At 40.2% G+C, this 17500-nt stretch overlaps 1 protein-coding gene across 2 annotated transcripts in view; it reads right to left on the bottom strand.

Annotated features, from left to right (window-relative positions):
• Window positions 1-17500, bottom strand: part of SAMD8 (sterile alpha motif domain containing 8) — a 65269-nt gene that overhangs the window by 17806 nt on the left and 29963 nt on the right. Inside the window, exons 1-2 of one of the 2 annotated variants that reach the window (XM_070433045.1) lie at window positions 13699-14112; window positions 8491-9083 (exon numbers count right to left, since the gene is read on the bottom strand). In XM_070433045.1, coding sequence (XP_070289146.1) covers window positions 8491-9083; window positions 13699-13725 — 620 coding nt within the window. In that variant the 5' untranslated portion in view covers window positions 13726-14112. Of the gene's footprint in view, window positions 1-8490; window positions 9084-13698; window positions 14113-17500 lie in introns of those variants that run through there. The other variant, XM_070433044.1, reaches the window with a different exon arrangement.

Genomic DNA, 17500 nt, shown 5'->3' with positions numbered 1-17500 from the left:
CTAGTCCTACTCCCAATCTCACAACAGGCACTTAAGTTTCCACTTTCCAATTTTTCACTATTATCACTATTTTTGCCTTCATGGGATTAAAGGCACCTCCTTCCCTTTTACTGTAATTTTAGTGGAGTGTTGTGAGAAAACTGTCAACTATGTACTCAATATCTCACACTCATAATACAAAGCTTTCTAAAATGCATTACACATGTATATGGCTTTTTCCTGGATAGAATTTAATTTTCTTTGGTAATTCAGTCATCACTGTGAGCACTAATTATTACCTTGAACACAACAGAACACAATAATGATTTCAAGGACTACTGAGAAATAAAGGGCAGTTAAGCCCCAGATTGATGTGTTTTTTCCATTATTTACTTTTTCTTTTGATAGTGCTTCTGTGTCCTCCCTTGCTGTTATGGTTATCAGCTAGCCCCTCTGGTTGTAAGTGGGCCTGCCGCTAGAAGCATCCTTATCTCCTTGTAATTTTGTTTACATTGTGCTGAAGCTCTTGGAATTGTGTCAAATAAGCTTCAGAAGCAGATTCTTAAACAAAGATCTGTGTGAAAGTGATTAGGAGTGTTCCCAAGGGAAAACCATAGCGGGTGGGGAAATGAGATCAGGAAGGCAAGGAAGCAAGGCGAGTATGAGACATCAAGCACAATCCCAGGTGGAACTCAGGCAAACATAACTTTGGCTCAGTCCTGTAGGGCATTTGGTGTAGGTCCAACCTAAAAGTTGTCCCAATCAGGCCAAAGACAAATGAAATGTTGATACCCTACCTCACCAGTCATTGGTTAAGGGCTGCTGTGGGAGAGATGTACATTTCCAAGCATGTCTGGCTCTCTTTGAAAGCAGGCAAAGTGTGCTCCAGCAGGCGAGGAGCAGCTCTCCAACAAAGACACATTTGCTGGATGTTGGGAATACCAGTGAGCAAGAAAATGGAAACCAGATCTGAGGATATAGGAAGAACACTGACAGCACCTGCTACCATTCTCCTATGAATAAAGTTTAGATACTTAAGAGCATGGAGCTTTGTAGTGGATGACACTATAGGGTTAGGCAAAATTTGGTTTCAAATCCCCATTGTGACTTGAAAATATGTTCATACAAACCTTTGTACACTACTGTTTACAGCAGCATGAATAGTAGGCAAAAATTGGATACATAACTCAAACATTCATCAACTGATGAATGGATAAACATATTGTAGTATATCCATACAATTTTATATTATTCTGTAATAAAAAGAAATAAAATACTGACACATACTATTATGTGGATGAACCTTAAAAAACTGTACACTTTAAAGTCTTCATTACTCTTCCAGACTATTTTCTCCCAGTATGCCTTGTTATAGTCATCTATACACCTGCAGCATCCATTATATCATTTCTTGAAGATTGTAGTTTTTGCTTCACTGTCATTTTCTCCAAAACTGCACCTGTTATAATTTGTGTTCTTCTCACTTCTTTTTTAACTTCTCCTCTTATGACCTTGTCTTTTACTCTACTTTGGAGACCCACACCCAGGCTTATAACATGGATCTTATTATTACCAAGATTATTCTTTATAATCTTAAGTTCAAGAATCCTATACTAACCAACACCTCTTATCTTTCCAGCTTATTCCTTCAGACTACAACTTCAATAACTCTGAGATCTAAAGGCCATTGATCTTATAACATTTTCACTGTCCTTCATCTACCTCATATCCTCACATCCCTCCTTACCCACCTGAGTCCATGGACAGTCATTATAATCACTCCCTTGCCTTTTTTTCCTTCATTGTACTGCCTAACAAAATTTCAACCCTGCTTAAATCCAATTCCACCTATTCCATGCCTGTATCTGTGGTAAAACACACAATGCCAACACAGCTACTAACTGAAAGAGGCCTTTAGTGCTGCTATTAGATCACACAAATCTATTCACTCTCCTAGATGACTATTTTACACATCATCCTTTCTCCTCAAACCATCAACCTTCTCTCCATCCTAACTCTCTGTTTGCAAAGAAAACAAAAACAATCAAATAATGGAACATAAGGAAAATAAACAGCAACCTTCTTCCTGTTTCATTCTTTTCTACATTCCCCTCTATTATGGATGGACAGTCCATGTGCCTACCACCAGCCTCTCCTATTCACTGGATCCCATCCCTTTTCAAGGACATGACTCCACAAATCGTACCCTCCCTTTCCTCCAACATCACCCCCCACCCCGAAATTGGGTAATTCCTGTAATATAGTCCATCCAAAACAAAACCCTGGTGACTCCATATTTTTTTCTCTTTTCCTCAAACTACAGCTTCATTTCTCTGCTATCCTTAAAAGAAAACTTATAAGACTCAGTTGTTTCCAATTTCTTCTCATTCTCTTCCTCTCTTAACATTTCTTTGCCCCAATGTTTTTTACTTGGAAAAATTCTGATCAGACCAAAAGAGAAGTTGAAAAAATAGTTTATATTTTCACTTAAATCTATCAATTGTTTATAATAATTAACATTTTCCATATTTGCTCTATTCACTCTTTCTCTAAATACCTATACACATACACTCTTTTGGAGGAGACTGAACTCCCCCAAAATAAGTTGCAGACATTATGATACTTCTCTCCTAAATACTTTAACATGTATCTCCTAAAAACAAGGATATCCTTTTCATAGCCCAATATACTACACCCACAAAACTGTAACACTGATTTAGTGCTATACTACATCATTTTATATGAAGTTCATATTCAAGTTTTCCTAATTAACCCAAAATGCTCTTTATAGCAGTATTTTTTTTTTCTTGACATAGGATCTAATTTAAAAGTTCATGCATTGCTCTTGGTTTGTCTCTTCAATTTCCCTTACAATCCCCACTGCCTGGCTTTAGTCTGCCACAACACTGACATTTTTGGAGAGTCTAAGTCAACTAGTTGTCTTATAGAGTGTTACATGTTCTGGATTTGTCTGATGATTTTCTCAGGATTAGATTTAGGATACATGTTTTTGGGAAAAATTGTCACATAAGTGATTTGTGAACATCATATCCAATGCATATAGTATCAGTTTGTTCCATTGTGAAGATCACTTGCTTAAAATGACACATGCCAAGATCTTGCCATTGTAAAGGTATCTTATTACTATTGTAATTAAATAATATGTGAGATGATACTTTCAGATCATGTCACTATCCTGCTCCCCAATGGCATTTTACTTAATGGATTTTAGCATCCACTAATTTTAGCATCCACTTGCCTGAATAAATGGAGGTTGCAAAATAGGTCATCTACATTTATTTGCTGGTATTATTCTTTAAGAACTTCCCCTTGCACCCTACCATTTTTTGCTTGTTTTATTTATCACTATAGATTCATAGATTCTTTTTCTTACTCAATATAGGGGTTGGCAAAAGTAAGTTTACAGTTGTGAGTACATGAAAGTTTATTCTTATATTATTTATTAATTGTTGTATTACAACTGTAAGCCTACTTTTCCACACTCCTGGATACTATAATTCATTACCATCACTATTCTTTTTGATGTTCCAATTGTCCTAATTTGGTCAGTGGGAGCCCCTTCACACCAGCTCTTATGTTCTTTTGGCATGTTTCCAGTGGTTTTGTACAGTTCCTTGCTTTATGGCACAAGATCTACTTGAGGCTTATTTTTCATTTTCCTTGCCCCAGACTTAACATCGGCCATTTCTCTAAGGAATCTTGGTCTGGGGTTCCATTTAGGAGGGACTGGTAGTTAGAAACCATGATCTGAATACTGCTACTGAGTGTTTCCTGTAAATCTTTCATTTTAGTTCACAGAAATCTTCCTCATTTTTTATTAGTTAACTAATTTATAAATATATATACATATGTATTTTAAATATATTGTTATTGATTTCAGAGACAAAGGGGGAGAGAGAGAGAGAGAGAGAGAGAGGAAGATCAATGATGAGAGAGAATTCTTGATCAGCTACCTTCTGCATGTCCCCACTGGGGATTGAACCTGAAACCTGGGCATGTGCCCTGACCAGGAATCAAACTGTGACCTGGTTCTTAGGTTGATGCTCAACCCTGAGCCACACTGGCCAGGCCCCTCATTCTTTTTTATGATTAAATAGTACTCTACTGTGTAGATGTACCATTCAAGTAGTTTTTCATGGATAAGCATTTATTTATTTATTTTTTTTAAAAAAATATATTTTATTGATTTTTTCACAGAGAGGAAGGGCGAGAGATAGAGAGTTAGAAACATCGATGAGAGAGAAACACCGACCAGCTGCCTCCTGCACATCTCCTACTGGGGATGTGCCCGCAACCCAGGTACATGCCCTTGACCGGAATCGAACCTGGGACCTTTCAGTCCCATGGATAAGCATTTAGATTATTTCCAATAGATATGTAATTAAGACAAATAATGTCACAATGAATAACTTTGTGCATATGTTGTTTCATATTTGTAGAGACATACTTTTATATAAATTCCAGTAAGTCTCACATTCTCTCTTGATTCCACTAAAACCAGGCTTTTGCCCTTATTAACTTTTGTCAAGGTAACTGATGACCAACATGTTGCTAAATCCAATGGTCAATTACCCTCATCTTACTTGGCCCTCCAGCAGCACTTAACATAGCTAATTATTAATCATTCCTGCCTTCTCAAATTGTGTTTTTTTTTTAACTTGGCTTCCAGGATACATAACTCTCTCTCTCTGCCCTGACATTCTCAATCTTCTTTGCCAGTTACTTCTCTTACCTTAAATGTTATAATGTTAGAATATTCTTTGGCCCAGTTTTCAATTTTATTTTCCCTCTCACTCCCTAGGAGATCTTAAGCACCATAGCTTTACCTATGCTGGTAACTCTCCTAGTCAGCCTAGATCTCTCTGGATTCTAACTCATCTTTCCATCTCTTACTTGATTTGGTATAAAAGATAGCTCAAACTTGACATGCCTAAAATCAGACGCTAAATCTTCTCTCCAAGTCAGCTCCTACAGTCTTCCCATTTCTGTAAAGGGCAACTCCATCCTTCCAGATGCACAAGTCAAAAATCTTGGGATAATCCTTTTTTTGTTTTGTTAATCCTCACCTGAGGATATCTTTCCATTGATTTTTAGAGAGAATGAAAGGGAGGATGGGAGACAGAGGGAGACACATTGATTGGTTGCCTCCCACATAGGCCCCGACAAGGGCCAGAGATTGAGCCTGCAACTGAGTTACATGTCCTTGACCGGAATCAAACCTGGAGCCCTTTAGTCCACAGGCTGATACTCTATCCACTGAGCCAAACCAGCCAGGGCTTCTCTCTTTCACTCATACTTTACATGAAATTCATCAGCAAATCTTGTTGGCAATACTTTCTATATACTAGTATCCTATCTAATAAAAGAGTAATACACAAATTAACCATCACTTTGTGATAAAAATGGCGGTGCCCACAGCCAATAAGGAGGGAATATGTAAATTGATGTGACAAAGATGGCAGCACCGGCTGGAGCCACGGAGTCGGCTGAAGAGGGTGGGAGGTGGAGGCTTGGCTTCCTTGGTCACCCCAGCTGGCTTTGTGGCCGCTGCCTAGCGGGCAAGCATGCCAGCAGGGGGGGCAGTTGAGGCCAAGCAGGCCGGCGGGAGGGGGGGGGGGCATTAGGGGGCAAGCAGGCCGGCAGGGGTTGGCAGTAGGCGGTGAGCAGGCAGGCAGGGTGGGAAGTTTGGGCCGATCAGGCTGGTGGGGGGGCAGTTGGGGGTAATCAGGCTGGCGGGGGGGGGGGCAGTTGGGGGCAATCAGGCCAGCAAGAGGAGGCAGTTGGGGGTGAGAAGGCCAGTGGGGGGGAAGCTGGGGGCGAGCAGGCTAGCAGGCAGAGTGGTTAGGGACGATCAGGCAGGCAGGCAGGTGAGTGGTTAGGAGCCAGCGGTCCCAGATTGCGAGAGGGATGTCCGACTGCCGGTTTAGGCCTGATCCCACAGGAGTCGGACATCCCCTGAGGGGTCCCAGATTGGAGAGGGTGCAGGCTGGGCTGAGGGACACCCCCCCTGCATGAATTTTGTGCACTGGGCCACTAGTATATACATATATATATATATAGAGAGAGAGAGAGAGAGAGAAAGAGCAAGATTGACTCTTTCACACCATCTCTACCACAACTATCCTCATCCAATCCACCTCATCTTTACCTAGATCAGTGGTTCTCAACCTTCTGGCCCTTTAAATACAGTTCCTCATGTTGTGACCCAACCATAAAATTATTTTCGTTGCTACTTCATAACTGTAATGTTGCTACTGTTATGAATCGTAATGTAAATATCTGATATGCAGGATGGTCTTAGGTGACCCCTGTGAAAGGGTCGTTCGACCGCCAAAGGGGTCACGACCCACAGGTTGAGAACCACTGACCTAGATGAATTCAGTAATTTACCTAATCCCTGCTGTCTTACTCCCAGTCCCCCAGGCTATTCTTAATACAACAACTAGAAGGACCTTTTAAAATGGAAGTTAGTTCATTCTAAATACTTCCCAATAGTTTTCCTCTCACTCAAAATGTAAGCTAAAGCTCTTACAATTGGTCCCTACAAAATCTGGATTCCTGTCTCCTCTCAGACCTCATCTGCAACTGTTCTCCCAATCTCTCACTTGCTGTTACTTACACATGCTAAAGCATACTACCAATTTCAGATTTTTGCATGTTGCTGTTTCCTCTGCTTAGAGTACTCATTCCCAGATAGCCACATGCTTTCTTCCTTATTTCCTTAGGGGGCCCTCCTTTTCAGCTGGGAAAACTGTATAGAATAGGGAAAGAGATACAGGGATCTAACAAGCTTCTTGAACAGCTTCCACTTAATTCTTATTTTAGTATCTATCACTCTTTCACCTCCAATATCCAGAGCTTTGAGAAATCTGAAACATAGACTGGGTTGGTTCTTAGCTTTCTTGACTACTTGTTTCAGAATAGGTTATTTTAGATTTGCTAGTTGCCACTCATCTGCTTTCAAACTTCCAAAAATGTATGGCTGTTTTCTTCTCTCTTATCTGACCCATTCTTATGGTGTACAACTTAAAGCAAACAAACATTAAAAACCTCTATACTATGCTTTTAGTAGGGGTTAGAGAGGGGACTGAATATGGATATATATGTCATCCTGCCATCAAAGTGGACATTTTAATCCATTTGACTAAAAAACATGAATTATTAGGCACCTTCAAAAGGGTAAAACATTTTATAAAAATAAAGAAGAAAGCACTACAAACTTTTAAAATACTTTTTTAAAAATCACAAATATAGCCCTGGCTGGTGTGACTTGGTTGGGCATTGTCCTGTGCACCAAAAGATTGCCAGTTCGATTCCCAATCGGGGCACATGCCTGGGTTGTGGGCTCAATCCCCAGCAGGGGGCATGCAAAAGGAAGACAATCGATGTGTTGCTCTCATATCTCTCTCTCTCTCTCTCTCTCTCTCTCTCTCTTTCTCCTTCTGCCATCCTCTCTCTCTAAAAATTAATTTAAAAATCTTTAAAAGCAAGAAAAATAAAAATGTCGATGTGTGGACCCCCTTAGTTTAAAAATAAAAATCACAAATATAAAAACCAACAGTTTTGAGGTTTGTTCTAGTCTTATTTTTCACACACACACACACACACACACACACACACACTAGTGGCCCGGTGCACAAAATTCATACACGAGGGGTGTGGGGGGGGCGGGAGCTGTCCCTCAGCCCAGCCTGCATCCTGTCCAATCTGGGGATGTCCAACTGCCGGTTTAGGGGATCGGGCCTAAACCGGCAGTCAGACACCCCTCTCGCAATCCAGGACCGCTGGCTCCTAACCACTCACCTGCCTGCCTGCCTGGTTGCCCCTAACCACTCTGCCCCCCACCCCCCGCCAGCCTGATCACCCCCAACTGGCCCCCCTGCCAGCCTGATCACCCCCAACTGCCCTCCCCTCCTGGTCTGATTGCCCTTAACTGCCTCTGCCTCAGCCCCGCCACCATGGCTTTGTCCAGAAGGCCTCCCGGTCTAATTAGCATATTACCCTTTATTAGTAATATGCTAATATTACTAATACTTTTATTCATTTGGAATTTCATAAAAACAACAGAATACTATCAATGAATCAGTATGTACTATTTGTGATAATCCCGATTTATTTGGTGATATAGGAGACCTCTCCATATTTTTGGAAAAGCAGAACCCTGATCATCATTAAAAAAAAAGTAAGTAACCAAATTTCATTTATTACAAACTTCTGGGAAACCCCTTTAAAATCTGAAGTGCCCAGGGAGCTATAATATAGTTACAGAAAAATAAATTAAATAGTGGTCTCTCTCACTCACCTAGGGTTAAGGTCTGGTTTACTCTAAGAGAAAGAGGCAATTTCAAAGCATATTGTTCTATATTATCAGATAAAGCAAATGAAAAGTATATATCAATCAAAAGAACAATAGCGGTTATTATAAATATGTTTTTATCATTGCTGTTATAGCAATCTTCTACAAATTTGGCAACTAGAAACAAAACTTACCTGTCTAAGAATATATCTGGGAGCGGTGGGTAGGTCTGCATGTCAGGCACTCGCTCATGGACTATAACCATAATGAAAGACGTAAAACCAAATACTATAAAAACATATATACAACTCAATATGGTCTTCCAGTACTCTGGGTCCAATCTTCGAACAGAATGTTTGTTTTTACCATTCATGTATTGGTACTGATCAGAATTCAAATCAATGATGGGTCCATCACAGTCATGTGAAGGCTCCCCATTACAGAGCCACTCTGCACTCTGAAGAGCACTGATGAAAGGGGTCATGGAACTCATGGGACTGTCACTGTTGTACCCCATCTCTTCTAAAACATCAATATGTATTTTCTGCAATTTCCGGACGGAAAGCATTAACCTTTTAATGTCCCCTAAGACTTTGATTTCCAGAGGAGGAGACCGGAGATCATATTCAGTTAATGTTAGCAATGTGATTCCATCAAGTCGGTGCTTATTGCATAATATGTCCACATATTCAAAGAAGCCTTCATCCTTCAGCCAAACAGCCACATGCTTGGTTGTCCAGCGGCGAATGCAGAGTTGATTAGGACCAGCCATTTCCTCCTCCACTGTCTGTCAAGGGAAAACAGAAAAACAAAACAAAATCTTCAGTGTGTCTTAGCAACTCCTTTGAAGACCAAATACGCATAAACATACCAGAAACGGTAATTTACCTACACTGCCCTATTGGCTTCTAGAATAAAGAAACAAATATTCAATAATGAGTGGTTTTCAATAGGTTAAAATTCTAATAATTTATGCCTATTATCCCATTAACATAAAGGAAGCTAATGACCAAACATTTTTACAAAAAAATTTTTTATGACTTTTCCACACCATAGCAGCCATAACTTAATTATATAAAGCCTACTATTGAAAGCAATGGAGAAAATCCCATTTTAATACTTTTCATAAAATGAGATGTAAAGATTTATTATATGTAAAAAGTAAATTTCAGAAATCTTCATGTTCATGGAATAAGTATTGCCCCCTCTTCCAAAAAGAAAAAAAACACCACATTAAAAAACAAAAACAAACACAAAAAAACCTGGCTGGTGTGATTCACTGGTTGAACATCACCTATGAACCAAGAGGTAAGGGTTTGATTCCCAGTCAGGGTACATGCCCAGGTTGCAGGCTCAATCCCCAGTAGGGGGCATGCAGGAGGCAGCCAATCAATGATTTTCTCTTATCATTGATGTTTCTATCACTCTCTCCCTCTTCCTTCCTCTGAAATCAATAAAAATATATTTCAAAACAAAACAGAACACCACAGGAGAACCAAGATGGCGGTGTAGGTAAATGCCTGTACTTCCTGCCTCCTACAACTATATTAAAATTACAACTAAAATATAGAACAACCATCATCCAGAACGGCCTGAAAGCTGGCTGAATGGAAGTCCTACAATCAGAGAAGTAAAGAAGAAAGCACATTGAGACTGGTAGGAGGGGCAGAGTTGCAGACGGGGCTGGATGAGCACTCACATGTGCCACTTTTTAATCAGGAGGGAGATCATCTCTGTGGAGGCCCATGAGGAGCAAGAGGCCCAGCCCCACACCAGACCCTCAGCCCTGGCTCCCAGAGCTGGGAAAATAAGTCCCCATAACTATAGGCTGTAAAAACCAGCAGGGATTGGGGCTCCAGTAACATGGAGGCTGCTGGAGACCCAGCTGTTCCTCTTAAAGGGTCGATGCACAAACTGAACTTACAAAGTCTTACTTCCTCTGCGCTCCAGTGTCAGGGCAAGGCTCTGGGGGACACAGACGCATATGAGGAGGAACTAGATTACCTGGCATTGGGGCAGGAACTTGAGGATAGCTTTCTCCCAGACAGAGGTGCTGGCAGGGGTCATGGTTCCTATGCTGGGACCTCCTCGGTAGGAGGGCTGACTGGCAGCCACTTCTGTTTGCTCTGCCCTAGTGATTCCCTGAGACCCTGCCCCATCCAATTTGCAACCCCCACCCAACCTGTGTGTAGCCACTTTTGCATATGAATGACCTGTCCTTGCTCAGGCTTCAGACTTCGCTAAAAACTCTCAAATAAGCTGCAGCTGGGTCAGGGAGCCCCAAACCTATCAATAAAAGGCCCAAGTCCTGGCACTATACCAGCCTGCCTTACTTCACAGCTGGGCCTCGCCTGGGCACTTCCAAACCAGATACAAAGAGGAGGAATCTGCAGATCTGTCTGTAGTTCCTGCTGGGTGGCCCCAGGCAATGGCTGACTTTGCACTTTCCTGGAGACCCAAGAGCCAGTGCACCCAGTGGTCAGCATTAGACCATACCAGATTACAACTCTACACATCCATAAGTGACACACTCAAGGGGCAGATTCAGTGAGCACCAAAGCCCCACTGAAGCAAGTCCTGCTCCATAGGGGTGTCTCCTGCATAGCAGCTCTCCTATTGTAGTTGCAGCTGGTCCCCACAGCCAATTGGCCTGGAGGTCAATTCCTTCCAGTGACACCAACAGCAATAAAGTCTCAACTGTAACAAGATTATGCATACAGCCCTCAAAAGGGCACACCTAGAGTGCTCAGCTCAGGTGAGGGAGGCTAAGCCACTGGGCCCTTTAGGACACCTACTACACAAGGCCACTCTACCAAATTAAGGAGACATAGCAGCTCTGCCTAATATATAGAAACAAACACAGGGAAGCAGCCAAAATGCAGAGACAAAGAAACATGTCACAAATGAAAGAAATAGAAGAAAGAAAATTATTGGATATAGAGTTCAAAACCACAGTTATAATGTTACTCAAAAATCTTCTTGAGACCTCAAAGACTTAGTGAGACTTTTCAGGATCTTAGTGAGAATGCCAAAAAATGGAAAAGGACCATCAGAAATTAAGCATACACTGACTGAAATAAAGAATAACATACAGGGATTCAACAGTAGAGTAGAGGATTCTGAGAATCAAATCAATGATTTGAAATATGAGGAAGCAAAAAACACCCAATCAGAAGAGCAAATTGAAAAAAGAATCCAAAAATATGAAGATATATAAGGAGCCTGTGGGACTTCAAGTGTACTAACATTCGCATTATAGGGGTGCCAGAAAAAGAGAGAGAGAGTAAGATATTGAAAACCTATTTGAAGAAATAATGACAGAAAATTTCCCCTACCTGGTGAAAGAAATAGAAGAAAAAAAGATAAAAAATATGAGCATTAAAAATGTACTAAATACATATCTATCAACAATTAAATCTAAAAATCAAAATAAACAAATGAGAAATCTAATGAACAGAATAAACTAGTGAATAAAATAGAATCAGAGGCATGGAAATGGAACAGACTGACGATTCTCAGAGGGAAGAGGGATGGGGAGGAGCAGGAAGAGATTAAACAAAGATTTTATATGTATATATATATGCATTACCTATGGACACAGACAATAGGGTAAAGAAGGCCAGGAGTGGGGCAGGAACCAGGTGAGGGGAAACAATGGAGGGAAAAAGGAGGGGCACCTGTAATATTCTCAACAATAAACATTTAAATAAATAAATAAATAAATAAAATAAAACAAAAAAAAACACACCACAATGGTAGATAGATAACTAATTTCAGGAAACCCCTTAGATCAAGCATATTTCTGTGTACTATACAAATAACAATTTCTATAACAGATATATAGCTTTTAAGCTAGATATAAATATTTATAAATATCTTATTAGCTCAGTTTTTCTATACTTTGAGTATCCCATTATAGAACTGAATAAGGAATTTCCTTCTTAAACTATCGAGATTTTAGTGATAAAAATTTAAAACCAAAACTGTCATTTCAACAAATCCATAAATTTGAGGACCCAAACTTTATATTGCAAACTATAAATGGCTAAGAATGTATTGTTCCAAAAAGTACAAATAATTTTTATTACATTGATCCCACACAGCACTGTTTATGTTCTTTTTCCATTTTAAAACTTTCAGTAACTTGGACCAGTATCAGGTTTATAAACTTTATCAGATACACGGGAGACAAAGGCCTACATGGGAAAAACCTATTTCCCTAAAATTTCTCAACTAGTAAGGCCTGTGGTTTTCTGACATTTTCCAGATCTCTCAAAACCATATTTCCTTCTGAGATGATATTTATAAAACATACTAGGCAAACTTTAAATTACTTAAAAAAGAATGATACAACAAATATCCATGTGGCCACTACCCAGATCCAATACAAATGTTCTGTTTCTTAATATGAGTATTAGTTTACAGATATATTCACTTTGTGAAAATTCATCAAACTATATGTACTTACGATCTACACTTTTCTCCACATGTTAAATTTTATTTAAAAAGTTTGCTTTCAAAAGCAAAACCAAATATAAATACAAGTAAATGTCCTTTCCTGATAGCATCCCCTTCCTCTACTCCGATGTAATAAATAATTCCTGATTTTGGTGTTTAGCATTCCCTTAGAACATGCATTTTTGGCTATGAAACAGCTTCTATGCTGCCTTATGCTGAGGAAAGTAAAAAGCTGCTACTGTTCTGAATTCTCTCCCTACCCACACACACTCTTGAAAAAGGCAGATACTTAACTACATGAGCACCATGGACACCATCACAAATATTCAGCAAACAAGAAATACTCTCATTAAATATTTATTTCTTAATTACTAAAAAGCAATCCTAGTTTTTGGAAGCCTTAAATCATATTTTGTCTCCAAACAGAGATCTTAATATTATCAATACACAATAGCTTTTCAGTCTTGGAAAATTAACAGCATATCCATCCATAAGTTATCTGCACATTTAAAAAGGCTATCTAATTCTTATATACTGAAGAGCTACAAAAAACTCTTTTCTCAACTCTTATTTAGAGCATATAATCACCTGTCGCAAAGGCCAAAGCATTATGATTTATACACTTTAACACATGGAATTTATACACATTGATGCATATCACTGAATACATAAATATACATAATATTCCATTAACGTATGATTTCACTGTTTTATTTATATACATAGCCACATGGTTTCATCCTGCCCACTAAGGTATGTACATATCTTTTCCCCAACCGCTCTGAATAAATTACTTCATCCTTGAAAATCCAACAAGCACATGCTACAATTTCTGCAGCAGTTACAACGCAGCAAATTTGTGAAGCTCATTCACACAAAACAAGGCTTGACTTCTGTTATTTTATTTCTATTTTGCTACCTTTCTTCTCTTTCTAACAGCTTACCATCAATGGGTTCCAAGTCACTCCCATCCTTGTAGCATTATTTTTCAGTATAGATTTGTATCATAATCTGCTCAAAACGATCTTCTTTTTCATTGTTTTTTCTTTCTTATATCACCAGTTCTTTAGACCCTCAATCAGGCTAACAGACCAAGCTTTGATGGTGGTGGTGTGTTAGCTACTAGAAAATATGAGTTATCATACAAGGAAGCCTCCTGGAAGTCTGTGAGCCTGCTGTGGCAGAGCCCTAAAAACATGACGCATTCCACTGTTGTGCTTCATCAGGTTGGGGCATGTCCTTTAATTGTATGCTACTGCATATAGTTAGGGGCCCATATTTAGCTAACACTGTGAAAACCTGCATTGAAGAGGTATATTAAAAGATGATAGAAGGCTTAGGACCAATTTAATATTTATGTTGTGCCATAAGAACTACAGGAAATAGGAGGCTTTAAACGAAGAATATGACTGCTATAGATTTCATTCAAATCCATAAAATGAAGAAATTAGGTTAGTAAATGTTTAAGAACACTTTTGGCTTTAATCAATAATTAATATGAATTAATTATCAGTTAAAGGGATTTCTGCTTCTAAGAGGGACCAGATTTAACCCCCCACCTGAAACAACCAGAAAGCAGACAAAATATATGAGGCGGGGGAACAGTTTCAAGACACTGGGCATCAGACAACAGAAGAGATCCTCAAGAGACAGGAACTAACTAGGTGAGCCCTACTGCCCCAGCTTACTGCCTTGAGTGTTTTTAGACAGAATGGCACCGGACAGAAACTGGATGAGGCCTGGCAGACTTGCTAAGTTGAGGAGACAGAGCTGAGAGTCCGAAGAGATCAAGGTGGCTAGTGTTCATGGGATAGAATACTGGCGAGCAGAAAGATGCACGGAGAATTTGTTATGGACTAAATAAGTCTGTGTCCCCCCCAAAAAAATTCATAACCCCCAGGGGGATGGTATTAGGAAGTGATTAGGTCATGAGGGCAGAAGCCTCATGAATGGAATTAGTGACCTTATAAGAGACACCCTAGAGAGTTCTCTCATCCTTCTGCCCTGTAAAGACAGTTAGAAGAGGACCATTTATTAGCCAGGAAGTGGGACTTCACTAGACAAAAATCTGCTGGCACTTTGATCTTGGATTCAGCCTCCAGAACTATGAGAAATAAATGTGTGTTGTTTAAGCAATCCCTGGTATTTTTGCTATAGCAGCCCAAACGGATTTAAGATGGGACTCCAGAGATCTGCAGAGCGTCTCCCTTGAATGTGAAGCTGAGTGCTGCTCAGTGAATGTATGTGACGAAAGAAAAAAAGACTGAAAAAAAACCCACAAACAACCAACCATCCAAAAGATCAGAGGGAACAGTGCCCAGTACTTACCCAAGGCCAATAACAGTGCCTTTCACAAACAGCCAGACTGAAAAACAACATCTCATGATTCATGGAACACTGGGTAGATTATACAGGAAGATCTTGTCAGAGTACTGAGGCAAAATTAATCCTAAAGCAGTAATTTTCAATGAAGGGGGGTGCAATTTGTAAAAAAATGGCAATTTCTGGAGACATCTGGTTATCACAATTAGGGGTCACCTAAAGAGGCTAAGGATGCTATTAAACCTTCTGCAAAGCACAGAACAGCCTTTCACAACAAAGAATTATCTGGCCCAAAATGTTATAGTGTTGATATTAAGAAATCATGCCCTGGACTAGCCACATCTCTGGTCCAGTTGAACAAATCTTAAAAGCAAGACCCAAAAGGATCAAATTGTTTTTAAGTAATTAAACTACATTCCACAGCAAAGCTCAGGAATATTAGAAGAAATAGAAAAGTACTCAGGCCCGGCGGATGTGGCTCAGTGGTTGAGCATCGACCTATGAATCAAGAGGTCACAGTTTGATTCCTGGTCAGGGCACATGCCCGGGTTGCAGGCTCGATCCCCAGTAGGGGGCATGCAGGAGGCAGCCAATCAATGATTCTCTCTCATCATTGATGTTTCTATCTCTCTCTATCCCTCTCCCTACCTCTCTGAAATCAATAAAAGTATACTGAAATTCATAATGTCTGGCATCCAATCAAAGATGATCAGGCATGTAATAAAGTAGAAAAATTTATCTATAATGAATAAAAAATCAATTAATTGACCCAGATAACAGAATTAGCAGACAAGGAAATTAACTGTTATAAAAAAGTGTATTATATATATTCAAAAGGTCAAATAATGACATGGACACATAAAAAGATCCAACTCAAAATTCTGCAGATTAAATGACAATATTTGTAATGAAAAACACATGTAATAGGATTAATACCTGATTAGACATTGCAAAAGATAAAAATAATAAACCTGGAGAAACCAAGATGGCAGCATAGGTTAACACTGGAGTTTGCTGCCTTGAACAACCACTTCAAAAATACAACTAAAAGACGGAACGGACATCATCCAGAACCACAGGAAGGCTGGCTGAGTGGAAGTTCTACAACTAGGAGGAACTGAGAATCAGAGGAGGCGCAGTGCTGAAGTAAAATACTAAGGTGCGGAGTGCGCGCAGCGTGGGCTGGTGGCTGAGGGCACGGCTGTCTGTTTCAATCGGAGGGAGCCTCAGACTCTGAGCTCCAGATCAGGGCGAGTCTCTAGGGACCCAGACTCAAACGGGAGAAGCGGGACTGTCTGGCTTTGGTCCCTCCGAGGTTTGCAGCGGTTGCTGGGACAGAGAGGCAGAGCCCCTGGGGACGGACTGAGAGCAGCCATAACTGCTCCCTCCTCCACCCTGTTGATCCCGTGGGACCCGCCCCGCCCAAGCCCTGCACAGAGCCATTTGCCAAATAGCCTCAGGCAAAGGCTAGATTAGCACCTCCCTAGAGGACAGAAGTTCTCCCACTGCAAACACAGCTGATTCTCACAGCCAGTTGGCCTGGAGGTCAAGTAGTAATTACCTACAACAATCAAGGCTTGACTACAACAAGACTGCTCACAGAGACCACAAGGGGGTGCACCAAGAGTATCTACCTCAGGTAATTGGGACACTTAACACGGAAAGCCACTCTATCAACACAGCGAAGCATAAAAAAATGCCAAGACAAAGAAACAGGCCACAAAGTACAGAACCGGAGGAAAGCAGGCTACTGGATATAGAATTCAAAACCACACTTTTGAGGTCTCTCAAGAAGCTTCTAGAGTCTGTCGATAAACTTGATGAGATGTACAGGAAATCTAATGAGACCCTCGATGGTGTGATAAAGGACCAACTAGAAAGTAACCATACACTGACTGAAATAAAGAATATTATACAGACTCCCAACAGCAGACCAGAGGAGCGCAAGAATCAAGTCAAAGATTTGAAATGTGAGGAAGCAAAAAACACCCAACCGGAAAAGCAAAATGAAAAAAGAATCCGAAAGTGTGAAGATAGTGTAAGGAGCCTCTGGGACAGCTTCAAGCGTACAAACATCAGAATTATAGGGGTGCCAGAAGATGAGAGAGAGCAAGATATTGAAAACCTATTTGAAGAAATAATGGCAGAAAACTTCCCCTACTTGGTGAAAGAAATAGACTTACAAGTCCAGGAAGCGCAGAGAACCCCAAACAAAAGGAATCCAAAGAGGACCACACCAAGATACATCATAATTAAAATGCCAAAAGCAAAAGACAAAGAGAGAATCTTAAAAGCAGCAAGAGAAAGACAGTCAGTTACCTACAAGGGAGTACCCATACGACTGTCAGCTGATTTCTCAACAGAAACTTTGCAGGCCAGAAGGGAATGGCAAGAAATATTCAAAGTGATGCATACCAAGAACCT

The sequence above is a fragment of the Myotis yumanensis genome, unplaced genomic scaffold (assembly GCF_028538775.1).
Source record: "Myotis yumanensis isolate MYYU_CA2020_CCGP unplaced genomic scaffold, mMyoYum1.0.hap1 SCAF_13, whole genome shotgun sequence".
NCBI classification, from domain to species: Eukaryota; Metazoa; Chordata; class Mammalia; order Chiroptera; family Vespertilionidae; genus Myotis; species Myotis yumanensis.
Note: the sequence above shows the minus strand (reverse complement) of the source record. Positions and strands in the feature narration are given on the sequence as shown.